Source organism: Siniperca chuatsi, linkage group LG21 (genome assembly GCF_020085105.1).
Source record: "Siniperca chuatsi isolate FFG_IHB_CAS linkage group LG21, ASM2008510v1, whole genome shotgun sequence".
NCBI lineage: Eukaryota > Metazoa > Chordata > Actinopteri > Centrarchiformes > Sinipercidae > Siniperca > Siniperca chuatsi.
Genome location: NC_058062.1, coordinates 13884197 through 13910088, shown reverse-complemented (window position 1 = coordinate 13910088; position 25892 = coordinate 13884197). Strand labels below are relative to the sequence as shown.

At 41.9% G+C, this 25892-nt stretch overlaps 3 protein-coding genes and 1 pseudogene across 4 annotated transcripts; 2 read left to right on the top strand and 2 right to left on the bottom strand.

Moving 5' to 3' along the window:
* Positions 1-54: 54 nt before the first annotated feature.
* LOC122868725 (testis-expressed protein 2-like) lies at positions 55-16519 on the bottom strand. Of its 2 annotated transcripts, XM_044180975.1 has the most exons (13): positions 14666-16519; positions 14447-14533; positions 7287-8626; positions 5569-5769; positions 4889-5168; positions 4487-4674; positions 3656-3856; positions 2872-2971; positions 2305-2437; positions 2039-2176; positions 1036-1245; positions 828-948; positions 55-732 (listed from the first exon to the last, which is right to left on the bottom strand). In XM_044180975.1, exons 3-13 carry the CDS (start codon positions 8484-8486, stop codon positions 586-588), a joined length of 2919 nt encoding a protein of 972 aa, XP_044036910.1. In that variant the 5' UTR covers positions 8487-8626; positions 14447-14533; positions 14666-16519; the 3' UTR covers positions 55-585. The 2 variants fall into 2 exon arrangements, with proteins under 2 accessions (XP_044036910.1, XP_044036908.1); XM_044180973.1 differs by lacking the exons at positions 14447-14533; positions 14666-16519 and adding an exon at positions 11513-12432.
* A 211-nt stretch (positions 16520-16730) lies between these two features.
* Positions 16731-20069, bottom strand: LOC122868728 (zinc finger protein 79-like). Its single transcript, XM_044180978.1, has 2 exons — positions 19886-20069; positions 16731-19503 (listed from the first exon to the last, which is right to left on the bottom strand). The coding sequence occupies exons 1-2, from the start codon at positions 20067-20069 to the stop codon at positions 18305-18307; spliced, it is 1383 nt and encodes a 460-aa protein (XP_044036913.1). The 3' UTR covers positions 16731-18304.
* A 934-nt stretch (positions 20070-21003) lies between these two features.
* LOC122868735 (methionine-R-sulfoxide reductase B1-A-like) lies at positions 21004-23143 on the top strand. Its single transcript, XM_044180985.1, has 4 exons — positions 21004-21134; positions 21780-21922; positions 22192-22306; positions 22781-23143. The coding sequence occupies exons 1-4, from the start codon at positions 21080-21082 to the stop codon at positions 22798-22800; spliced, it is 333 nt and encodes a 110-aa protein (XP_044036920.1). The 5' UTR covers positions 21004-21079; the 3' UTR covers positions 22801-23143.
* A 184-nt stretch (positions 23144-23327) lies between these two features.
* On the top strand, positions 23328-25144 carry LOC122868734 (annotated as a pseudogene).
* Positions 25145-25892: the final 748 nt, after the last annotated feature.

Sequence of the window (25892 nt, the reverse complement as noted above, 5' to 3'; positions counted from 1 at the left end):
TGTTGATACATATACTATTTGTATGCGGTTTAACTTAAACAATTAACAAAGATGTTGAAGTTTTGAACAGGTTTTTATTCACTGATAAATCCATGAGCATTTTAAAACTGTTCAGAAATAACATGCATCATGGTAGCTTGATTGAACATAATCATCAGATAATCATCTCCATGTTTTTCAGTTTCTAATTTGTTCAACCTCACAGCCCTTAACAGGATCAGTGGCGTGCAGTAAAGACATCCAGTTTTTCAGTCTTGCATCTTTTATCAGTGTTAGCATTAAATAAAAAAGTTCCCTTTTGGAAAACTGGTGTATAATGTGCCCTCACTGGTGTTAGGTGCAGTTCAATCATCTTCACAGTAGGGGGCACTGTAGCGCCATTCTCAAAGTCTCAAGGTCGCTGCCGTGCTCAGCGTGCCTTCAGGAGGCATCTACCCTGCTCTCGTTACAGCGAACACACTCAGGATAAAGACCAAGCCGGTACCCAGCTTCAGCAGCCTCAGACCCCATTAGAGATTCACGGCAATAGCTGCATAATGGCTATTTTGCATCGACATAATCCCATCTGTGGCCTCAGAGGGGGCACTACTCTGACATGTACTCCTGGGACTCCATGGAGGACTGGTGGGATGAGGAATGCATTGAGGACTGGTGGGATGCAGGTGGGTTGTCCAGGCCAGATGTCATGAGGGGCAGATATAGGTCATCCATATTGGGCATGACAAACACTTTCTGTTGAGTTGCAAAAGGTAATAATTAGTGCAATGATTAAAAGTAAGGTCTCACTGTTTTTAACGATATGGAAAATGTTTCACTTATGGACTGACCTGGAACTCGCACTGCAGTTTTTTCTCGATCCACTCAGTGACATGCGTGAAGGTGACCTCCCTCTCCCCGAGTGTGGGACGCACATGAAGGTCTAACTTTGGAGGCACCCGGAAACTGTACCTGAGGGGACAGAATGACAGAAAAAGACTATGAGAGAAAGAAAAGAAGAACTTGTGGTATGAAAATACAATGAGAGAAACTCCGTACCATATCCTGTCAGTAGGCGGAGGTGGGATGTTGATGGCCAGAGTGCCAGAGAGCTCCAGGACCTCGACGCTGAGCATCAGAGGCATGTTGGACACCTCAGCTATCTTCTTCCTGATGTACTCGTTCTCTGTGGCTTTCTGGAAGTACTTCGACTTTGCTATCTTGTCTACAAATCTCAAGATCTTCCTACTTGTGCTGCCACCAGTGTGCCTGGGGGAGGATTAGGACGAGGGCACAAATGCAGTGTAGGACTGTAAATCTGAAAATGACTGGGACTATTTCACAAAACATTATACGGTGAACTGTCTAAACTGGGAGTAAAGTGACTGCAGCCCTGGTTTACTTACTAACATGTACATAGTCATAAACTACTCCAAGTCTGTTACAATTTCTACAAAGATTATACATTTAGATATTATTGCACGTTTATTATGACAGTAAACTAGACAGCAAGAGCTTCTTAATAATTTGGATACATACTCTCTTGATTTGTATCACCAGTTTTCCTTTTCTTATCTGTCTAAAATTTGTCCATCTTGTATTTTACATGTCGTTTGACTTTATGCATAATTCTTGCTAACCTGCGTCGTGATGGTTTTGCCAACATCACAGCACTGTTGTTTCTTTATTGTTCCCAAATGGATCAGATTCATAAACCCTTTTCACAGCAGACATTTTGACTTGGCGTAGCAGAAAAAGCACAGGTGGACTTAATGACCTTTACGATGATGCACTCCAACAATTATGGCAATGCAGTGCAGCATCGTTAAGGTCATTAAGTCCACCTGTGTTTTTCCTGCTACGCCAAATGAAAATGTCTGCAATTAACAACAATTTTAGTTACACCTGTGTTTGACAAGTCAAAAGTGGCCTTTTTCACCTTTTAAACACCTACTGTTATATCACTGAATGGGAAATTACAGTGCAGTGCAGTTTTGTGACATATGATCAACAGTATATTTGATCTCTGGGGTAGAAAATGCCAATAAAGTTGTTAATTTACCCATCAGCTGCTACCACTGTGCTCTTATCTCCCAGAGACCCCTGCGGCTCAGAGGTGGGGGCTTCCTCTTCATCAGATGAGCCTGCACTGGATGACTCTTCATCGCTGTCAGCCAGTATACACAGCCTGGGCTTAGAGCTGAAAAACACACAAGTGGTACCTGTTAATGCGAACTATTGAGACTAATTTCTTCTCAAGCATGTTCACATCCACCTTCATATTCTCTCTTTATCTACTGAGGAATATGAAACTGAGAGGGGCCTCACCCCACTTGCTGGGTCTCTGGAACGCTGTGAGCCTCGTCCTCTCCATCTTTACCCAGCTTACGCAGGTTCATCTTAGTCTCCAGGGTCATCTGAAGGCAGCCCGTGTACACCAACTCCAGCTCCAGCCACAGGCCTTGGGGATAAAGAGAGGGAGGGAAAAAACAGCTAGCAGGTAATGCTTCAGAGTTCTTAAATACTTTGATCTAAAGCCTGAGTTTGGTTTGGAGGCTGAGCCAACATCTCTTCTAGATCTGGCCTGGCACAGAAAGAGACATTTGACCAATAGAGAATAGCTCGTCTGGGAACCAAGAATGTCTGCACCAAATTGTGTGCCAATCCATCCGGTAGAAGTTAAGATATTTCACAGGATAATTGATTTCATAGCAATGCCATCCAATAGTTGCTGAGGTATTTCAGTCTGGACCAAAGTGGTGGACCGACAGACAGACAGACCCACATCCCTAGAGCCACACTGCTAGCATGGCTAATAATCAAAAGAGCTAGAGTGTGTATAAATGAATGCTTATCCAGTGCAGCATGTACAAATGTAAATACACACAACCGTACCTCTGCGGTCCAGTGTAGGTTTGGAGGTGCTGAGGACTTGAGGTAGACAAGTGCCCATGTCCAGATCAGCCAGAGTCAGCTCATTCATGAAATATGGCAACTATAATGAGACAGACAACACCTTTAATTAGTAAACATGCTGCGTTCATGTCAGACATACAAATTTCCAAATTAAATCTGTGTAAAACAACAAATAGAGAGGCTCCACAGAGGGAGCTAATTACTTCGAACAAATGAGTGAGCAGAGAAAACCTGCAGTGTGTATGAGTGTGTGTGTGTGTGTGTGTGTGTGTGTGTGTGTGTGTGTGTGTGTGTGAGTGTGTGTCTGTGAAAGAGGCGCAAGATAGTGGAGTAAAAAGGATGGTGTGTGTCAATAAGGAGAGCAGGAAATGAGTAATGAGATGCTGCTGTGCCACCAGTCCTCCTCTACTCACTCCGCACCAGAGCGAGTGCATTATCAGCAGACTCTCAAATACATACACACACACACACACACACACACACACACACACAGAGGAAAGAGAGCTGCAGCGTTGATGTGACTAATGTCACATCTTTTAACCTTGCGCACAAACCAGCGCTGATGTTCTGGTCATAATCATCGAGTGACACAGTTTGTAGAGCTCTGACCTACAGTATACTCACTGTTGCCTAGTCATGACTAGTATGACTGTGATGATGCTGTTGATGATGGTGTGAATATGAATAGGAATATGAAAATAATTTTGTCAACCAAGGACTTTTCCGACTACCCTTGAAAAATACCCTCTTCATCCACCCTCACCTTTATCTTACTGAGTTTCTTCTGGATCTTGTGTGCCACCTGATCGGTCCAGTACTTCTCCCGCAGAAAGTCCCAGAAGATCCTTCCCACCAGGGAGTTCACCCAGGTGGGCTGGCCCTGTGCAGAGCATCCCCCTGCCCCTGAACCCGCACTGGGCTCAGCTCCAGCTTGACCTCCAGATCCATGCTCTTCATTGTGATTCTGCAGGGAATATCAGAGGAATACGTCATTGGAAGGCACATATGTTTGCACGAGCATTTTTTCCAGAGGTTATATGACCTGATAGAAACGAGATACAAGATGTTTGCCATTTCTGTGCTGTGTCTCTATGTGGGGAGCCAATCCCAAAGCGGGATTAGCAGCTCAGTCAGCTATACTGCAGATGATGTACCACAGTCAGTTCTTATTAATATCCTTAATATTATAAAGAGTACGGTCTGCTCTATAGGAAAAGTGCAATGAGATAACGTCTGTTATGAATTGGCGATATATAAATAAAATTTAATTGAAATAAATAAAATTGAATCCTTCCAGTCAGGTGACACCTGATATTTCTGCACATTGATATTTGGTCTAGTCAGCAAGGATGTGTTTGGCTGAGCCAGCATCCTAGACAAGGCTGGTCTGAGCGCAGGGCAGAACAATGGAACAGTAGCTGATATAAACAAGCTCTGATCAATGGGAGTTATGTAGAGTATTAGTGCGACATGCAGAGGGGTAAGTAGAGCAGAGACAAAGTTCTGATATCTCACGATGGAAAGGGTGAAAAAAGTGCTGTAAAAAGTGATGCTAGACCTGATCTAAAAGCTAAATAAAGTGATGTTCATTGACCTTCTTATGGGTTGTGGGGCTTCCCTTGTCACTATGGCAGGGACTGGGGGTGAGATTGCAACTCTGTGAGACAATCATTTGAGTCATGTAGGAGCTGTACTCCAATAGTGTTCTTGTTTTCATAGCTCCTGGCAAGTCGTGCAGCTCCTCTGTGCTTTCTTTTACAGCGTCTCCACCACATGGTGTTTCTGAGTGACAGAGGAAAGACAGACATAAAGGGGCTGGTAAAAATAACTCAAGGAATGACAGAAAGAGTCAAATTCTGCATGAATCTGTCCTGCACTTGTTGCATCGATTCAACAACGACTATTATGCATGTTTAAAACAAGGAGGTAATGTTTCCAGTCTACATACAGTATCTCAGCCCGATCCAAATCACCATGAACCAGAACATCTTCTTACCTGTGTTCTCCTCTCCGTGCACACTGCTTTTGGCTCCAGCCTGGGAGGCAGACAGGAAGTGCTGGAACCACTCCTCCTTCTCTCTTCCTGTGCGGCCAAACAGGTACAGGGTGACAGGAAGCTGGTGGTCCGGGACAGTGTGTCTCTCTGCCCTTTCTTCCTCCTCCTGCCCTTCAACCACACTCTCCTCCCCTACCTCCCCCTCAGCTAGAGTGATGCAGATGGGGTATTTCTTGTTCCACACCCTCTTGCGAGCCAAACCAGGAGGCAACAGAAACACCTGGGATAAGAATCAACAGACATGAATGACATGGAAAAGTGTCATTTTCTTTTTATCCATATTTTCTTTCTACAAGAGATGCTGGCAGGCAGAAATTGTGTTTGCCATTGCCATTGATTTGGCTGTGTGTTAGCATTATTCTGTTACCCTATTGGAAGCTACTGTAGCCTGCCTCAATATGCGAATGAGAAAGTAGCCGGGTCAAGTTTATTCAGAGCATCATCACTTCGGTTGTAATCCTTCTGGTCTTTCACCTCCGTGTTAGATGACAATGTGGGTGCCGAGAGACGAGAGTTCAGGCGAGAGGTCACCTTGCCTCTATCTTTTACTCCCTTCTGAGGGACATGCCTGCTCCCCCGGGACCCAGAAAAGAGACATTTGTTTTCGAAAATGCACTGACCTTACAGTTAGCCAGCTGGTAAGTGCGTGAATGCAAAAACATGGCCTCGTGGGGTGTCTCGTCGAAATCTGCCCACCGGGGGATGTTAGCACGTGGGTATGCCAGGCGCAGCCGGCTCCCCTCCAGCGTGACATAGACAGAGTGTGTGATGGAGGGGTGGAAAGTCTCAGGGTCGTAGCTGTGTGTCTCATTCATCCAGCCCTGGAAGAAAAGTATGAGGGTGTTTAACCCAACAGGATAGAATAATATGCAAGCAGCAGTACAGTCAGTCAAATCATTTCACATTTTCCTGTCAGAATTGAACTATACTGAAAGCTGTGTTGAGGCTATATTTTGGTGCGTTTAACTGACAATGTGTTAATATATATGTCAGGAAATATGTAGATTCTACTCAGGCAAATGATATTCACAATGAGTGGTGCAAACTGCGACAGCTCAGCAGGAGGGGAAACATGAGACACAGCAGAATTCATCTCTCATTTAACACAGTGGACGACTCTTTGAAATAGCCCACAGCCTGCTGTTAGTAACTCCTCCATCCTCATACACTTTACCTTATTTGAATCTGCTAACTCTGCATTTACTGAGGCAGCCAGCCCCCACCCTCTCAGCAGAGCTGTCAAGAAGTGCTTTGAGAAAGCTATTATAAAAATAACCTGCTCTTTAGATGGTGAACCTGCTGTGCCTGAGGGTAGTTTTTTATACAGTAATTACCTCAAAACTAATCCATTAAGCACCACTGATAGCACTATCTTTAGTGCCATCCAATGCCTCACATGGCTGCTGTTGTTTGCTGTTTTGATCTCTCACCCTGCAGAACAAACATGAGAGCTTGAACCTCATTTCCATATATCCAAAATCTGTAACAGGAAAACAGAAAGTACTTAGGAGCAGCTGCTGAGGTTTTTCTGTATACAGAGCAAGACTAAGAGTCAACAGCGATGCTAACGGCTCTGTGAGGCTGTACTTACTTAGCACAATAGTGCTTTGAGCTAAATGCTAACGTCAGCATGCTAACATGCTCACAACAAAAATGCTAACATGATGTTTAGCAGGTATAATGTTTACCATCGTCACCATTTTACTTTAGCTGGTTAGCATGCTAACATTTGCTAATTAGCACTAAGCACAAAGCTGATGGGAATTTCATTAGTTTATCAGGTATTTTGTCATAAACAAATAAAGTGTTGGTCCAACAGACCTGCTAACATGGCTTAAAACTCAGAGTGAGAGCCAACATGTTCATGTGTAGATATGCATTTATTTTCTTTTTTAGAATTTTAAAATATTTTTTAAACTAGTGAACAACTTAGAGGCCTGTTCCAAGAAATGGTACATACACATGCAAAAAATATAGTAAATGCTAAACTGTGGTGAAATGATCACATATCTGCAGGTAGCTGGTAACAGTGAGTTCACTGGGCTCTTGAACTGACAGAGAAAATGTTTAAGGGAGAAAACAAGACAACACATGTTCACACACCCTAAGTCAGATTTAAAAAAAAGAGCCATACTGTTTTCAAGGCCAGTGGTCTTTCCACATCAGTACTGGGCATCTTGCTCTGTGCTACACTTACATGTGTAATTTACTGCAAAGAAACAGAGGAGTGAAGTTTGGGTAAAAGTAGAGATTAGAGAGCCATAGATGAAATGTCACTATGTCACTTTCATGTTTAAGCCTCTCTTTGTTTATATACTGTATTTTACTCATTTATTACCTCTAGGATTTCTGGATCTGTGAGCTTTCCATCCAGTGGATCCGTGTTCAGGGGTCTGGATTTGCTCAAACGAGAGCCCTTGTTGCTTCTGGTAGATGAGCGTTGCGGGGCAAACATGAACACCACCACCAGGCCCAAAATAAAGCCACATGCAACCCCCACAGACAGACCTGTCACATAGGAGGGCAGGGGCAACACAAAGAAACCATAAGCTAGAAGACCCACAGGGAAGAGCCAGTGAAGAGGCAGTGATGAGCCTGGCACTGTGACTTGAGACTGGGTGTAAGTTCTATGATGTGTCCCACTGGATCCACTCTGGAGCTCCACCACCTGAATCATATCTCCATAAGTACGGATTTCGAAATGGCTGTCTCTGTTGTGGGTGTGGGGTTCTGGGGAGACGGAGGATTTTATTAAGGATCCCTGTTGGAGTCTTTTCAAAGGTATGTCACACCCACTTCTGTGCTCACCATTAGCTCTCCTTCGGCACTTAAGGTCTGCATCTTCACTGCCACAGCTGCCCTGGGAGGCCGGTGAGTCTCCGGCACCAGAAGCCCTCCCCTGCTTGGGGCTGCCGGAGGTTTCGTCCCCCATGATCTTACTCAGCATGCTCAGCGGATCCTGCATGGCCTCAGAGAACTTCCTCCGTGTGTCTTCCAGCTCCGCGATCAGCGAGCTGCCCCGGGGTTCAGCGGGAGGCATGCTGCCTGTGGAAGGAGGTGATATCCAGTCTTCATTCTCATTCAGTCCTCCTGCTTCAGGCTTGGCCTCGGGGATTTTTGAATGGGTAAGCTGCTTCCAGGGATGCAAATGCAGCTTGGAGTCTGACTTGGAGAGGTTGACCTCTGGCTCAACCCGGCGGGAAATCTCTGTGCTGAGCGACTTGACCAGGCTGAGCAGAGGTTTGCCTCGCAGAGAGCTGCTCTCGCTCGGGTCCAGGTCTGTGGAGGAGGATTTGACCAGGTTGGTGGTGACAAGCAGGCCTGCTGATGCTGCTGATAGATCAGCTAAAGAGCCCGGGGAAGAGGGGGAGTGAGGCAGGAAGGTGGGCTGGGAGCGGTGGCCTTGGCTCAGGTCCAAATCCATCCCCAGGCTGAGGTCAGGCTGGCTCTCCCTGGCTTGTGGTTTGTCTCTGGAAAAGACCACGGTGGGACCTTCATTGTGGCGGTCCAGGCTGAAGATGAGCTTGCTCTCCTCCATGCTGGTTGTCAACCAGGAGCTACTGTGACAATGTGGTCAACCAAACGGAGCAGCAGTCCCTGATGACATGGAGCATGACGCTAGCAGTGGTAGACTTGTGACATCCTCCTTGGGTAGCTTATAGTACATCATGTTGGATGCTGGAAATTTGGTGAGAAAAAAGGAAAATATATTAAAATGTGGTTATTTAAACAGCTTCAACAAACCCTTAGCAACATCGTTTCGTTTCACGACAGCATAACATTTAACATTAAGCCTCTCTGCTACTTGTTCATCTGCTGCTCTTCAATCACAAGCTCACTTCTCTAAACTCATGGCTGAGGTTTGATTGAAGTAAAACACAGGAGAAAACAACTTCATCTGTGACAGCATCTGCTTGCGTGGATGATGAGGTTGAACACATGCTGCTGTTTCCTGATTGGAGAACATCTGATGCAGAGACAAACAAATGCATAAACACTTGACCAACCACTCAAGATAAATATACAGTATATATGCATGTACACTCACTTGAACTCCATCTGTGTTTTTGTAACCAAGATTTACAGCCTGGCTTTTCATTACTTCATCCTTTCTTACTGAACTAAGAGCTCAGTTACAATTAGTAAGGCTTAAGCTTATCCATGTCATGACTATAACTGGGAAAACAAGCCATTGCTGTCCATTATGCCTTCAAAAGCTCCACAATTAGACACTCCCTCGGGAAGTCAGGGCTTTGAGAGTGTATGGATCTAAAACAAGCTCTTCACAGCTTGTTTACATGTGACAATCACTGATTTGTATCATGGCAGGCGGGCTGCACAGCCAAACTCGCTGAGAGTCAACAGTTACGATCCAGACTGAGAGTGGATTAACTATAATCTTGGGACATGAATTAAATCTGATCAATGGGCAATCAATGTGTCTTTCAATTCCAGATGCATTTTCAGATACATTGTTGTTCACTTGTGCTAGCTGTCAGCCTCACACACACATAATGCAGTGTCACGTGTAATCACAAGCTGGCTTCATGAGCAATACAAAGTGCCTGTATTTATAGAGAAGTGCAGCATGAGAAAACTGCTAAACGTATTAGACAAACAACCAGATAAAGCAAAAAATACTACTTTCGTTGAATGTGAAAGTTAATTTAGGCGCTTATCAGCCCCAAAGAAGCTAATAAGTGGACCCTAAGTTACATGTAAGATAATTTTGTGACTCCAATTTTGTGTCTCTGTTTTAGTAAGTTAGCTCATGTTTGTTTCTTTGAATCTCCTTATTCACAGAGCAAATGCAGCTGCAGCCAGATTCCTCACACAGCAGAAAATTAAATAGAAGGTCATAGTGTAGTAACAAACTAATATTCCTGCCATTTAGTGGCCACATTTTTACATAAAAGCTGCACCAGAAAATGTAACAGTAGTAAGACACTTGAGCAATGATTGGTTATTGTTCTGTATATTATAAATTCTAGCCCTGGCGTGGATGAAACCAGTTTTCAAGGCTACAGATAGAAATTTGTTGCCATGTTGCTCGCATTATTGGCTCCCACTGTATCGCTTCTCTGCACACTGTTTATTAAGGAAAGATATTCATTTTAGCACCAACTGGCTGGGCTGTTTGTCAAATCTAATTAACCAAAAGTGCTGCTCTGCCAGTGCTTAAGCCGCTCCAGACAGCCCTGCATTACCCAAATCAATTTCTACTTCGGAGTCAATTTGGATCAGTTCGTGCTGACAGGGAGAGGAAAACCTTTGCTGCTCTGTGGGACACGGAGTCAGCAGGGATTTGGCAGCTTTCCAGTCAGGACTGTGGTTGAACTTCTGCAGGAGCAAGAAGGAAGAAAAACATCAAGAGGACTGAAGCCTGAAACGCCAGTTTTTGGTTTGTCCCTTGAGAGTGGAAAGTGGAACACATTTTGCTATTTCGTAATTCATCAGGAAAGGAAGAATTTTTAAATGTAGTTAAATATAAAAACTCTTTGATGCCCCTAATTGGTTCAGTAATAAACAGATTTCTGCCACTGGAGTGGGCAAGTTGGGAGAAACAGTCTGAAACAGACATATTTTTTGATACAACTGCAGTAGGTCACTAGAAAGTGTATGAGTAGAAGACTTTGACTATTACATGACAAAACAAAGTGAAGGTTGGTTGTGGTGGCTGACACTATATAACAATAGAGAAGTCCCAAGTGACTCCAGGCCATTAGGTGTGGAGGAAAAGTTAATTATGTTAAAAGGTGTCTGACATTTTTGAGAACAAGTGGGGACAAGGTATTGCCGGCTACCAGACATTCTGAATGACTGAAGGTATTAGAGGCCTAATTAAACAAAAGGTTAGTAAACCTCACGCCAAAGCCACTGTTCTAATCAAAATGGCAGATGGTAAAGCGATATCAAATCCTGTGTATTTGCTTATGATGGGACAGGTAGACTATATTCAAAAGTCTATCAATGAATAAACAGTAGTGGGTCACTTAAAATGGATTAAAATGGACAGGAAGAAATTACGTGACTATTAGAAAATCCCACTTTTATCCCTGACGTAGGCCTGGGATTGAAATCCGGCTAAAAAAATCATGTCTCTTCCACTCTGTCCTCTTCTTGGCCTCGCTATCCTGGTTAAACAAGGACAATGGGATAAAAAAAGAGACAGTATTTGTTTTTTCACTATGAACTATGAACTTAGTAAGCTCTATGCAGCCTGGTATTACACTTTTGTCCACATAGAGAGGCAGGACGTTTATTTAAAAGGCATTCCTGTGCTTAATCCTGTCCTCAAACTACCATTTGACCCTGATGCCTGACACATTTGGTTGGCACAGGACTGTATGTTTGTCTGGGTATCACATGGTGCTGTTCTTTATCTCATTAAGACAATATCTCCAGGGCTAAAAGAGGTTTATGGACAATGCATACCCCCCCCCCCATCACTACATTTTTCAGCCTGAGCTCTTTCTGTCCTCACCTGTAGGAAATTTCGCACGTGTTACATTTGAAAATAAAGGCAGCTGTTCAGATTGAGGCAAAAAACAGGCGTTTGCTGACCTGAATCTGGCATGTTCGACCAGGTGCTCCTGTGGTATCAGTGGCAGGGGTTGGGAGAGGTCCATAGTAAAGAGGACATCGGTTTGTGCAGAAATGTGCTTCCAGTGCAGGCTGCAGCGATCCGTCTGGATGCTGCAGAGCGCGGTGTGTTGCACACGGGGATGCGCACCATCCACCGACCGCGGGCAACAGATATTCATTCAACTTTACTTCGATTGTAGCAAATCTTCGTTGCAAAAACGTCCCAAACTACTTTAAAAAGATTTTTTTTTATCCAAATAAACAGTTCAACTTTAAGATGAACGCGTCAGCGACGTTACCACCGTTTGGCATCTCTTATTCCTTCAGCTCCAGGAGGCTTTAACCCAATACAGAATAATGAGATTACTGGGAGTCCAGGCTGCAATCTGGACCTCTAATCCAGATTAGACTCGAGAGAGGCCAACAGCTGACAGAGCGACTCCTCCTCTTTGCGCTCAGCGTCAAAACACAGTGTGAGCTCAACGCTGCCCCTCTGACACCGCAGTTCTGTACGCAGACTTATGCAATAGCACGACCTGGAAAATTCTTGCCAGAGTTACTGCTCAGAAGCTTCTTATTGAAAAGCAAGAATCCTTATTTTTTGTCATTGGTCATAAAGACACAGTGGGCAAATGTTAAAACCATTCTGTGATCTGTATATGTCCAAATGGGAGACGTTTTCATAATACATTATTTTCTATTATTACTTATTTCTTAATGGATCTTCATAATGTTGGGACCCCATTTTGTTTAGATGTGGGAAATATCTGTGATCTTGGTCATTAAGTTTCTATATGGGCCTGAAGGGAATAAACGTAGAGTGAGAGAGAGTACAGGAAAGGGAGGACAAGGATTATTGTTGCTTCCTGCTGATTTCAGCCAGGACCATCAGAGCAGCAGGGAAGCGGGCCAGACACTGCCAGACCTTGTATGACCTGACATTTAACTGCTGGCTGCACAACATTTTTGTGGACAGGTTTATCACTTGGATTCCCAGTAGCAGAAAAAAAATGTTGCTATTTTCTACAAGCACGAGTCGATGCTGAAATACTAAAATTGCTAACATTTGTGACATGCTTTCATTATCTGTTCTGATGCACTGTGCTATGGGTTCTTTAGAGCAAATGATAGAAACTACATTGTTACAATAACCCAGAATACTAAATTAGGCTGATGCGAGTTTAATCCAGGCATCCAGTTCCAAACCGACTTTCTCATTTCATTTCTTTCCTTTCCACCGGTGGCACACTTCACATTAGCAACTGGAGCCTCAGTAGAAAAGTGTGGTGGCTAACAGACGAGGTGTTTAACAGAGTTATTACATGCATGATTTTAATGATGACTTCTCAGTATCAGCTAATGTCACTGGCAGCTGTGGGCATCACGTGCCCTTCAGTCCAACTCATAAAGAATAACTCTGGTGTGTCTGCCGCCACCTGTTGGCCAAACTGCAGAAGAAGAAATGTTTCTTACAGAGCAGCAGGGTGATGCAGTCGCGGCATCCTGCCCCCCCGCCAGCACTCCCTCTGATTGGCTAGTACTCGTTGCTTCCATTCCACTTTAGGTTGGTTAAAGTTACGGTTAGGGATAGCCAATCAGAGGCAGAGTAGGGGCAGACTTGGCGGAAAGCCAATGGGGGGGGAAATAACGCGATGCAGCCACCTGCCCTTCATCTGCAGGAGCAGGAACTAGATAAGCGTCCACAGATTGCAAAAAGGCGTTTTACTGTACCATTATTAGAACACAGTGTGCTTATACTTGTTGATGAAATGTATAATGGAGAATATGAAATGACTTTTGATGACTGATGTTTAGTTAGATCTTGGTAGGCTCTGTAAATCCTTAAATGCTTCATTAAGAGGTAAATTCATAAATGATGGTGAACTTGGCAAATAGGTTGAAAATGCTGCAAACATTTATCACTTCTCAGACACAAACAATAATCATGGAAATCAAACTGATTGTGTTATGCTACTGACATTTCGCCAGACTGTGGCAATTGCAATTAATTTCCCTCAGGCAGTATTGAGGAATGCATTTCTGTCTGTATCACATTACTGTAGTAACTCAATGTATCCAGAGATTTTACTGAATGCGATCTGTGCGTACTTGAGTTTGTGTGGATGTGACAGCGTGAACATAACCTGATCTTGAACAGTTTGGCCCCGAACCATGAGTTAGCATGGTGAGTCACCCCAGTTAAAACTCACCGCAGTTAAATTTCTAAACTCAGTCATAAGTCCCTTTTTGTGAGATCAAAACCCAGCGTTAGCAGTTTAGCACTGCACTTCCATAAAGTTGAGGGACTCAAAAAAAAGGCAGATAAACAAAAAAACCTAAAAAAAAAGGCTAAGATATGCTGTCTTTTACTTGCTAGTTAGGGACAAGCTCCAAAAACACTGGATCCTACAATTCCCATAATGCAACTCAATAACGTCTTTCATTAGACATCATCAGGGATATTTTTCCAGAGCCACAGAAGACATAATACAACTGTTTTCACAGGCTGAGTAGTACTCCTCATGACAAGTAGACTAAAGTCAGCTCACTAACCCACCGAGATTAATACATTTTATTAGGGCTGCACAATTAATTGCAATATTATCGAAATCGCAATATGGCCAAGTGCAATATCCAAATTGCAGAAGCTGCAATTTTCTGATATAGGTCAAATGTGTGACAAAACAGCCTCATAATGAAGTACTGTAGTGCTGCAGAGATGCCCTGGCCTACAAATGTCCCATCATCATGATTTTAATATTTTTTTCAGTGAAAATAATAATTGTGATACAAATTGTGAATCACATCGCAATCGTTATATCTGTCAGAATAATCGCAATATGATTTTTGTACCATATCGTGCAGCCCTACATTTTATAGATGACAGACTTTGTCTTGAATGAAAGAACTCACTTCATTAGATGACCTGTGTAGTTGCTTTGATGACACTGGCTACATGCATGGACATCTGTTCTTGACTTGGTCTTGGACTGCAGACATCTTGGAACAACACATATGAAGAGTAATATTCTCTTAACTGGTGCGTTTGTGGACAATGGCACAATCAAAAATGCAAGCTATCAGTGGTGCATTCAAGCAGTTTTACCTAAAAAAACTAAATCGTATTCATACCTGTAGAGGTTACTCCACGCTCCCTGCTGTGTGTGCATTCTTATGTCGAATCAATTGTCCCCTTGAAAAAACATGACCACAAATGTCACAGGAGTAGGGTTTTTCTCCTGAACAACTTTTCATGTGTGTCCACAGATGTAAAATTGTTTCCCACATGATCCACAACGATACGGTCTCTCCTGTGTGTGTCCTCATGTGCACAATCAGATGCTCTTTTTGGACAAAGGTTTTTCCACAGCCTTTACATTTAAAGTCTTTAATCCCTGTGTGTATTTTTGAATGTATCTGTAGACAATTGGGGTTGGTCAACTTCTTGCCACAAACATCACAAATAAGATGTTTGTTGTGAGCTCTTTGCAAATGACTTAGAAGCTCCTTTTGTAGACTCGCTTGTCCTCTTACATGTTTTTACGTGCTTCTTTGAAGGGATGCACTGGAAACCCTTTCCACATATAGGACAAACACGGCGGTCCTTTTGACTTTTAGCAGAAGAATCTCTGTCAGGCAACGCTGCTTGACCCTTCTGCTTCATTCTGCGCCATTTTATCTTCGCAAAACCTTTCGTCTCTTCATCTTTGTCTGTGCTCCGTTGCTCGGCACCCACTCCTCATCACTGCTCTCACTCTGGGCTGCAGAGCAGTCTGAAGAAACGAGCTGCAGTTCATAAGACACCCGTGTCTCAGGCTGATCTCGCTCACTTTTCACAACTCCAGGAGAAGGAAAAATAACCTCCTGTGTTCGGCTGTCATCCCCAAGTTCCCATCATTGTTTTCTGTATCTGGTTTGAGAGGGGCCTGGCACACTGGTTTGTTTTGAGGTCTCCTGCAGCATTTCCTCTCCAGTCACACTACTGTTGGTCAGTGGAGGTTCTGTAGCCACAAAGGAGACTTAAGTTACTCAATGGGCTTCTTTGGATTAGAGCTGAAACAATTAGTCAATTAATCCATTAGTGATTGGCAGAAAATTAATCTGCAACACTTTAGATCATCGCTGAAGTCATATTTTTAAGCAAAAATGCCAAATAATTCACAGTTTACAGCCTCTCAAATATGTATGTTCTGTTTCTCAGTCCTCTATGATAGTAAACAGATAGAGGATGGCAGTTAAGGGAGAGTGTCGGATCTAGACCAGGTTTCTGAGTAGAGCTACCAAGACCCAAACTTGATATCTGGTGCAGAGTCCAGTTTTTGACGCCTATTACCGAGCTCGGTGAACATCGGCTTGGTACGAAGCTACCGTCACGGTTTTCTCCACCTCTCCGAGGATCTCCTTTGCTGCTGCGAGCAGCTGCTGATGGACAAACATCCTCATTCGTCGTCACGTGACAACATGGATTTTTTTTCCTCCAATCTTTCTTATTCTTCTTCTTCTTCTTCTGCTGCTGCTGCTTCTTCTTTGTAAAGTTTTATGCTGCTTTCTCCTCGTCTGTCACAGCTGTAGTTCCATTGTCCATTAAGACTGTATATTCATACTCTCTTTTAATACTATTCATTCTTTTTTACCATTCCCCATATTTTAGCAATTTCTGTTTCTCTTCCTACTGAGCTACAAAATTTCATAAAAATTATTATTATTTATTTATTTAGAGAATTTATTACATTTTGAGTCTACGCCGCATGGGAATTCTAGTTGTTGAATGCCAAGAAAAGAATTTGTTTTCTTTATATTGATTCTGCAAATTTTTCTGAAAAATGTAATTTGTATTTGCACATTTTAAATTCAGATTTTCAAAATTTAGTTTCAATAAAAAATAAAAACAAACAATTCTAGCAATCCACATGTCACAATTTCAAATTTAACTAGTTAATATTACTAATTAATTTAGTAGTTGATGTAAAACATTCAAGTTAAAGGACTACAAATTCACCATCATGCTGGGAAGTTTGTCAAGCCATTATGTGGGTAAGGAAAATCCACATATACCATCCAGAATATCTACACAAAGTTATAGCTTCTTGCTAGCTACAGCCTCGTAATAGACACACAGTACATCGACTTTAATACCATGTAGGCAAGCTTTATGCTGAGCATTAGATGTTTGGAAAAGATAAATAGACTACAGTAATGTGATATAACAGGTTATTAAACTTTATCGTCCTCCATATGGAAATTTGATTTCACCATAAGAAGACATTACACAGAACAATATACAAAAATACATACATGAAATGTGAAAAAGAACAGCTCCAGAGGTGCAGCTGATGGTCAAAGTGAAATTGGTTTTACCTATGGGGATCAGTTAACAGTCTTGATAAGTGCCAACATATTTCAGCAGTCTATATCATATGAACAGAAACCTAAAGGGATCCATAAACATACTTAGACTGTGTGGGTTTTTTGACAAAAGGGTAAAGGGGCTCCTCCAATTGGTCTTCATAATGAATCTAACTTATAAAAAACAGGACATTCACATTCAAACTGAAGATGGACCAATACGGGTGGACAGGGATAGTCTGTCATTTGGCTTACTCTTAGCAAATATAATATACACCTATTCGTAGATTTGTTATTCTTGCTTCAGGGCGGCAGCTCCGGTGGTAGAGCGGGTTGGTTATTAACAGTAGGGTTTGTGGTTCTATCGCTCCTCTTCTACATACGTTAAAGTGTCTTTGAGCAAGACAGACACCAAATCGCTCCCAATGTGTGTGAGTAGAAAAAGAGTAAAGTGCTTTGGCAAAAAATGTTTACAGCATGGTCACATGCAGTATAAAAGAGATAACATGTACCGCTCTAAAAGGCAAGTTTTAAAATAACTGAACTCAAAATGTTTTGTTAATTTTGAATCTCATTGAACATTGCTAATTTTAGTTAAAGCTCCAGAACTGTTTGATAAGATCTAATCTCATCACTGTGTGCGAGTGTGCAGCCAAGTTTGAATGGCATCTGTGTGACTCTCGTGTTAGTTTCGTTGCACCTGTCAAAGGCCCCGCACACCCATGGTACACCCACACGGGTGTTTTCACCAGACTGTGTGCGTATCTGTCTCACTTTACTGTTATGGTGCGGTCAGACCGGATTTCATCAAAATAGCATGGGTAAGGTTGTAAACCTAAACTGCTGGAGCTAGCATAGATAGCAGGCTAACGGCAGCAGTCCACAAAGTTGTAGATTATACAAATTTTAATAAAAAATTTGACTTAGTTAATCTCCGTCACTGTCTTTGCAGTCACTTCAGCCAAGCAGCAACCCTCTTTTTCTACTGCTTGTATTATTTCGTAGCTTTCATTCCTAAGCAGAGGTCTAATCAGCCACAGTAACTGAAAACACCTGTGTGCAGGGCCTTAAATGTGGGGCAACTTACAACTTAATGAATGTAATAGGTTCTTAAAATGTAATGACCTCGGCAAATTTCCATGTCAGGCATGCCGAACTTCAATCTGCAGATAGATAAAGGTGGCTAAATGACTGGTGAGATGACTTATCTCAAGAACCTCAGTGTGTACTGATGCCAGTAGCTACATGACATGTACCAAATCAGACTTACGGTATGCTTTCGTAAAATGGCTGGCAGTAATTTCAGTACATATGATTTGTAGTTAAACTCAAGAACGGCCAACAGGTGAGTTATGCCATGCATGTAAACCTTTCTCGTCTAATTCATGCACAAGCTCCGAGACGGTCTTGTCTCGATAACGGTTTTCACTCAGCGGCTGCCTTTTCATGAGTTTGCAGGTGCACCTTAAGATTAGGTGCAAACCTGTATCTCATACCACAAACATGACAAGCATAAGGCCTCTCTCCTGTATGTGTGGTCCTATGTCTAGTCATCTGTCCACTTTGGCGAAAACGTTTACCACAAATATCACATGGGTAGGGTTTCTCTCCTGAATGGTATCTCATGTGTGTTTTGAGGTGACTGCTAGTGTTAAAAAGTTTGCCACACAGGCCACAATGATATGGTCTCTCTCCTGAATGACTTCTTTTATGAATTGTAAGGTTCTGGCTCTGACTGAATGCTTTCCCGCAAATGTCACAGTGATACGGTTTCTCCCCAGAATGGGTCCTCACGTGCACAATCAGATGCTCTCTTCGGTAAAATGTTTTGCCACATTCTTGACACATGAACTCTTTTATGCCTGTGTGTATTCTTTCATGCAGCCGGAGACAACGGTTGTTGGCAAAGGTCTTGCCACAAACGTCACAAAAAAATGTCTTGTTGTGACGACCTTTCAGGTGAGTTATTAACTCTTCCGTGGACTGGTGTGTCATCCCGCAAACAGTGCAATCACTTTTGTTCTCATGTGTTTTTATGTGCTTCATCAAAGAGCCGATGTACTGAAATCCCTTGCCGCACAGATGGCAAAAACTGCGGCCCTTTTCATTTTTAGCAGAACATTTGTCAAAAGGCAATGCTGCCTGGCCCTTCTTATTAACGCTGCCACTTTGTCCTTGCAATATCTTTCCTTTCTGTTTCATGGTTTTGGTCCGTTCTCCTTTGTTGTTCACCAACTCCTCATCATTGCCGTTGTTGTCACTCTGAGCTGCAGAGCAGTCTGAAGAAACTGGCTGCCTTTCATATGATACTTGTGTCTCTGGCTGATCTTGCTCGCTTTTCACAGTTTCAGGAGAAGGAAAAACAATCTCCTGTGTTTGACTGTCATCTCCAAGTTCCTCTTGCTCTTCTTTTATCTCAGACATCTTGAAGTCCGTCTCAACCAAGCAGTAGTTCCAGTTATTATTGTCCAGATCTGCGCTGGGTTGAGAGGGTCCCGGGGCCTCAGCGCTCAGACTAAAGTTAGACTCTTCTGGTGTTGAGGGTCCAGGTTTCTCCTGCAGCAGCAGGGCATCGCATTCATCTCCTCGTTCCACTGTGTTGCTTGTCAGTGAGGGCTCTTCAGCTACAAAAGAGATAGGAGCAAAAGTCACCAAACAGCTGTAATGTTTCCTTTTCAAGTAAGTCTAAAAGACACACACACAATATGAAAAAAATCTAATTTGCATGGGCACTCTCTCCTAACTCTCCCTCTGATTGAAGAAAAGTGTTGCTCACACTGCTCTAAAGCTGTGCAGCATTAAAATGTTTCTACTACTGCTGCAGCGGCGCTCCTACAGTACTTGGAATGGGTTATGTGCGTGCGCGCATGCGTGGACAAGCAGGGCGCAACATCCATAGCTAGCGTTATATAACGTTAGCTACTTCTTCTACCACTACCACTACTAAATATAGGGATTGGTCTGGCAAAACGCTACAAAACAACATATTTAACCGAAGCCCCAAACCTGGTTTCTTTCGGAGAAGGTCTAGCTGGTGTCGCAGACTTTCAACCTCCTCTTTAGATCGACTAACTTCGGCTTCGTACAAAGCTAACGTTATGGTTTTCTCCACCTCTCCGAGGATCTCCTCTGCCGCTGTGTACAGCCGCTGATGGACAAACGACCTCAGCTGAAACATTGTGGTGTCCATGCCTCGGGAGAGAGTAGGGCACAAAAGCAGCAAGATCGCCGCTGGACAGCAAGAGGATAAACTCAGCTAAGCTATCTGAAACCTGTCAATCCTACAACCTGTGAGCCGTTAGCAGCCACAATATTACTTCCGGTTTGAATCGCTCAAAAGTGTCAATTATAAATAGAGATGGAAAGAGTACTTTACAGCAACATAAGGACACTGAATGATGTATATAATAAATAAATTAGCAAAACTATTAACTACATTTAAACAGTAATAAAAAGTAATTACAAACTGAACTAAACTAAAACTATGACCATAGTCTACATTGATAATGAATGGTAATATCCTGGACATTGGTCGTGCAAGTTAACAATAATAAAAACAAACTGTTTTTTGTTGTAGTTTTGGATCTGAAAGTACCAGAGAATAATAAAAAAAATATTGGATGAATAGAAGATATTGTGAATAAGTGTATCTAAACTGAAAAAATATATATCAAAACACTTCCACAAGCCTTTTCTTTAGATTAAAGCAGCTGTGAAATGGAAACTGTAATGTTAACTACTATGTTAATGCAGTGTGACAGGTAGACACAGAAGTAAATGGAATAAGAAAAACTTAAATTGAGAAGCCTTTAAAAAAATCAATTTTAAAATTCAATCATTGTTTCATGATTAAACGACGGCATAAGGAAACTGATTTATGAATTGGCAAATTTAATTATTATTTTATTATTATATTTACTTCAAATTAATTAGTTAATAATATTAGGGATAATGTAGTTATTCAATTTAAATCGGAGTTTTAGAATGTTTAAATGTATCAATTAATTATGATCAAACACTGTAGAAGTCTATGATTATGGGGCACACTTCATACTTTTACATTTTTAAGTCTCTGATTTTACTTTGAAGGCCAGACGCTCAAGCCGGAAGTGTTATTGCTGCCAGCGGAATGTTTCTGCTTGTCCAGAAACTTTAACTGCGCCTGTAAAGAAGCCAGCACACCAAGCTGAAAGCCAAGCGATGTCGTTTTGTAGTTTCTTCGGCGGGGAGGTCTATAAAGACCATTTTAAACCTGGTAACTTCATGACTTCTTGTAGTGTATTCAGAATATCTGCATAACGGGTGCTGTTTAGAGACAGTTTAGCAAAAGTAAGGTTAGAGTTAACACTAACTAGCTAACGTTAGCCACTGTTAGTTAACTCTTCACTGTAACTCTACATAACTTTACAGACAGCCGTGTAGATCGGACTAAATATCCACTCCAATCCTTAATAATGTTTTTAGGAGAGGTTGACACAGGGGTCACAGAAAACTAAATTGATGGTCATGAAAATACTGAAAAAGCCTCGTTAGCTAGTTAACTTTTGTAACAAATGTTCAGGTTACGCAACAACTCTGTTACAAAACTGGGTGTTGTTTAACAAATGAGAAGTTAATCTTTCATTTAAAAAATACACCTTTAAACAAATGTAACATTATCTATAAAGATAATTATTCCAAAAAGATATATATGATATATTCCTTTCAGATATAAAGGGAACTCACAGAAAGAAAATATCAAAACATGATTACGACTGTCAGTGATAAAAGGATACCAACATAGTACCATTAGTTGGTCCTTACTTGATAGCAACCCTGTGCTAGGGTCATTTTAAATAAGATTTGTATTAAAATAGTTCTGTCTCATGGTGCACACCAACCATCATCCTTTATGCCTCAGGGATTTATGCCTGTTCCAAGTGTGATCACCACCTGTTCACCAGCCGCTCCAAGTACGAGCACTCATCTCCCTGGCCAGCCTTCACAGAGACCATCCATAAGGACAGTGTGTCCAAACATGAGGAGAGACCTGGGGCATATAAGGTACAGTAGAAAAGAGATTAACTTTGTTTATTGAATCTGTCAGAGGACCCTCAGTGTAAGTCAGCTCAGTGTAAGTGCATCATATTAATTTCTAGACCAGCCAACACGCAATTTCATACTTGTATAAATAACTGTACAACACCTACTATAAGTTACTAGCTGTAGGTAAACAACGTATAACCCTTAAAAGACTAGTGAAGGATTTGTTAAATGTTGACTCTATGGTAATGCACAAAATCCTGATTATGATGTGTGATGTGTCGTTCCAGGTGCGGTGTGGGAAATGTGGAAATGGACTAGGCCATGAGTTTGTGAATGATGGGCCTGCCAAAGGACTGTCCCGCTTCTGAATATTCAGCAGCTCACTGAAGTTTATCCCAAAAGGTATGATAGTCAGATTATATTACCACATGGGCTTGCAGCAACATTTTCTGCCCTGTTACATTGGCTTTGTGTTTTTTTGGCCCTAGGTATGCATATATAACAGTTTTACAGCAGATACCATATAGAGCTAGACTGATAAATCACCAGGGTCAGTATAACTGCTGATATTAGCTTATTGCAGATATATGTAGCAGTATTGGCATATTTATCGGCTGATAATTACAGTATAGAAATACCAAAAATACATCTCCATTACATAATTTATTCACCAGCGAGTACAGACAGGCTTATTTTTTAACAGTAAAATGTCACGCTCAGAACATATCTTGGTCACGAGTCTTTAAAAAACAAATTTAAGTACCTCTCCTGGGAGACAGAGTCAAGCTTAGATGCACTGGCTGTAATGTGTACGACCTGTGAAATGGCTCTACTCTCACACAACCCCACACCTCCCCGTCTCTCTCCCCTCCACAGATAAGGTTGATGGACAGTAAGGTGAGCCGTCAGAGGGAAGCGCTGCTGGACTGTTTCTCTGTGCTGCTGAAGGTGCGGTCAGTGGATGAAGTGCCCTGGGACAAAGCCCAGTCTGGGACTGCCAGGGCTCTGATGAATGATGGCCTCACTGGACAGCAAGAACAGAGGACTGGTCTCAACCCCTTTTATTATGCAGTCATCTCACACTCTGTATCCAGGATAGCCTCACTGATAACACAATCACTGTCTTATCAGTTTGACATTTATACTATTTTCACTCTTGAGAGGCTTTATGTAAATGGATCAAAATATCTGATATGCAAATAAATATATTTGAAATTAAAATAACACTTTAATAATTAATTGATGTCTGTTCTTGTTTTCAAATATTAAAGTTGCTTTTTTCTACTAACTGAATAGTTTCAGTCCTTTTTTATATATGAACAAATGTAATACTACAGAGCCAGTAATGAGACAAGTAGGACAGATGGAGGAGTCACTTGTTCTGGACTGAACTGGATTTCAGGTTAAGCCACACGCCTCCAAAAACTATGGTGTCAGAATTTAAAGGGAAGTGCTGTCCTCTTTAGATGAGAATGTAATATGAAGCTCTTTTCCTGATTAGGAGGTAAAACCACATTCCGCTCTGGTCGCCTGTTTTCTTTACCCATGTCATATTAATTATTTAATTATAATTTTTATAAAATGTATTATTAGATTAATTGATCACATACCTTAATTTAATGTTATTTTTAAAGTTTAAAACAACACATTTTTGTCTGACTCAACAGTCTAAATTGACACTACTGCCATCAAGTGGAAGTAATGAGAATAAGACACACAAGTGGGACAGAGCTGTTGACACTTGATCCGGACATGCAGGTTTGTTCCAGCCTAAGCTGCGTGACTTCTTTGTAAACATACGTTTCAAACTAAAGGGAAATTACTTCTGGTTTTAAGACAGACATTTGAAATGGATGAAATGTCATATTGCTCTTTCTCTGGTGGAAAAGAATACAAAAATCACTTCCAAGCTGGTGAGTAGTAAAGAAGCATGAAGTTGCATTTGAAGGAGAAACAAGACCCACTGTAGTGAAAATAAAAGTCCACGTTACATTCACTGATACCGTTTTTCCTCTCAGTTATGTATGTGTGTTCTGAATGTGGGCACGAGTTATTTTCCAGCACATCAAAGTTTGAGCACTCTTCTCCTTGGCCAGCCTTCTCAGAGACAGTCCATGAGGACAGTGTCTCCAAACACCCTGAAGCGTGGGGACCCATAAAGGTAGATCACCTCTGCAAAAGTAGCACTGCTGGATGTTTGTTATAATAAGCTGGGACATATCAAGCTGAACTAAATGGGTTTTCTGTCAACACTGTACCTGTTATTAATCATGTGATCTTAAGTGTAGAGTTTTGATTTCTGGATTTAAATATCCCAGGTTTGTTGTGGGAAGTGTGGTAATGGATTGGGCCGTGAGTTCTTGTGCGACGGACCAAGAGAAGGTCTATCACGCTTCTGAATATTCAGCAGCTCACTGATGTTCATCCCTAAAAGTGAGTCCATGAGTGGTTTCTATCTTTCACACATGCAGCACATTACACAGCTGTGCTGATAGATTGCACCCTTATCCACCTGGAACCCACTTTTAGTTTTGGCCTCTTCTCTCTCCACAGAAAAGGCTGATGGCCAGAAAGCTGAGCTGCGAAAGAGGAGAACGTTTTCTGCTGCTGAAGGTGCGGACAGCGGATGAAGTGCTCTGGGATAAAGCCCGATGGAGCTCCGGGGCTCTGATGGACAGTGGCCTCACTGGGCAGCAAGAACAAACTGGTCAATTTTTTAAAACCATGTGCATAGTGAAACACACAAATACAATTACATGAAGATGTACAGAAATACTGTAATATTTAATGTTCCTCCTGACAAAGATGTTTTATAGTCTCACTCGGACAATAAGTCAGTTTTGCACATTATTTGCAAATTAAGTGCAAATTAACCCCCCATCTGGATCTATGAAAATATGTTGAACACACTGTAAAGACTTTGTATCATTCTTCAAAAGTGTAATTGCATGCTTCGATCAGTTGATGGTGCTATGCGCCCTAAAAAAACCTTAAATGAAAGGGCATTTCTCACCTAAAGCATTGCTGTGGACATTGCTCTCTGTGCAAAAAGAGAAAGACATACATTAATGCCATATATGAGTAGAAATGTTATTGCTGTGAACGGACTGACTAGAGTGAGGAGAGAAGAATATCCCTGGACAACAACAACAAAGAAATACCTACAGTACTTCTTTGTGACTTTTTATCGATGCTGTCGATTCGCTTTTTTCCCTTTCCCTAATAAAATGTGTAATCGTAGAGGATTCCTAAATGCTGCCTGGAAAAAAATCGATCATGCTAAAATCCACTGATCTTCCCCGTCACGGCAGGGGCCTGTTTTAGGAAGTAGATCCTGGAGTCATCTTGATAACTTTGCTGAGTAAAACTCAGACCTCAGTCCATGTTCCAGATTTGAGAGGGTTCTGTGTTTTTATACTTGGCAAAGTTTTCCAGATAACTCAGTAAACCTGCTTCTTGGCTCGTGGAGTGGTGGAATTATAAACAAAGTGAGGATGTGGGGTTATGTTCAACAGCTCTTGTGCTATTTAAATGTCTGGGGGACGAGCAGGTGTGGAGCTGCTCATTTCAAAGGCTGGAAGATCAGAGGGGGAGATGAAAGCTTCAGCGTCAGGCAGAGGCTTAAGAAAGGAAGTGCAAACATTCATAGATTGTAATGATGTGTAGCAGTACAGCATTTAAAGCAAAGACTGTTTTGTGCATTTGAGGCAATGATGATTTTGTCTGCAATGTATGATCACTTCAGAGGGAGCAGCTGTTGAAAATGTGCTTTGTATTTAAAGATGAGTATTGTTTTTAATTTCAGTAGTTTGCCTATAGACCATCAAGCAGAGACAAATCCCTCTGACTTTAAGTTGAAAGGCCAAGCTAGTCCTCTGCTTAAATCCAAATGTTGCCTCTGACCTCACCTCAAGCTCTTCATTAATTGAGTAATACCTTCCTTCTGACTGATTAGATGTCTTTGTCTTGGATTCTCTGTTGTGTCGCC

What these genes read in the sequence shown, in the direction of transcription:
- LOC122868725 (XM_044180975.1), bottom strand. Translation starts at nt 8,486, where the DNA reads ATGGAGGAGAGCAAGCTCATCTTCAGCCTGGACCGCCACAATGAAGGT. An exon ending in CCGCCTACTGACAGGATATG is followed by an intron (nt 949 to 1,035) that starts GTACGGAGTTTC and finishes CTGTCCCCTCAG; the next exon opens with GTACAGTTTCCGGGTGCCTC. An exon ending in AACTGCAGTGCGAGTTCCAG is followed by an intron (nt 733 to 827) that starts GTCAGTCCATAA and finishes GCAACTCAACAG; the next exon opens with AAAGTGTTTGTCATGCCCAA.
- LOC122868728 (XM_044180978.1), bottom strand. Translation starts at nt 20,069, where the DNA reads ATGGACACCACAATGTTTCAGCTGAGGTCGTTTGTCCATCAGCGGCTG. An exon ending in CCTTCTCCGAAAGAAACCAG is followed by an intron (nt 19,504 to 19,885) that starts GTTTGGGGCTTC and finishes TCTCTTTTGTAG; the next exon opens with CTGAAGAGCCCTCACTGACA.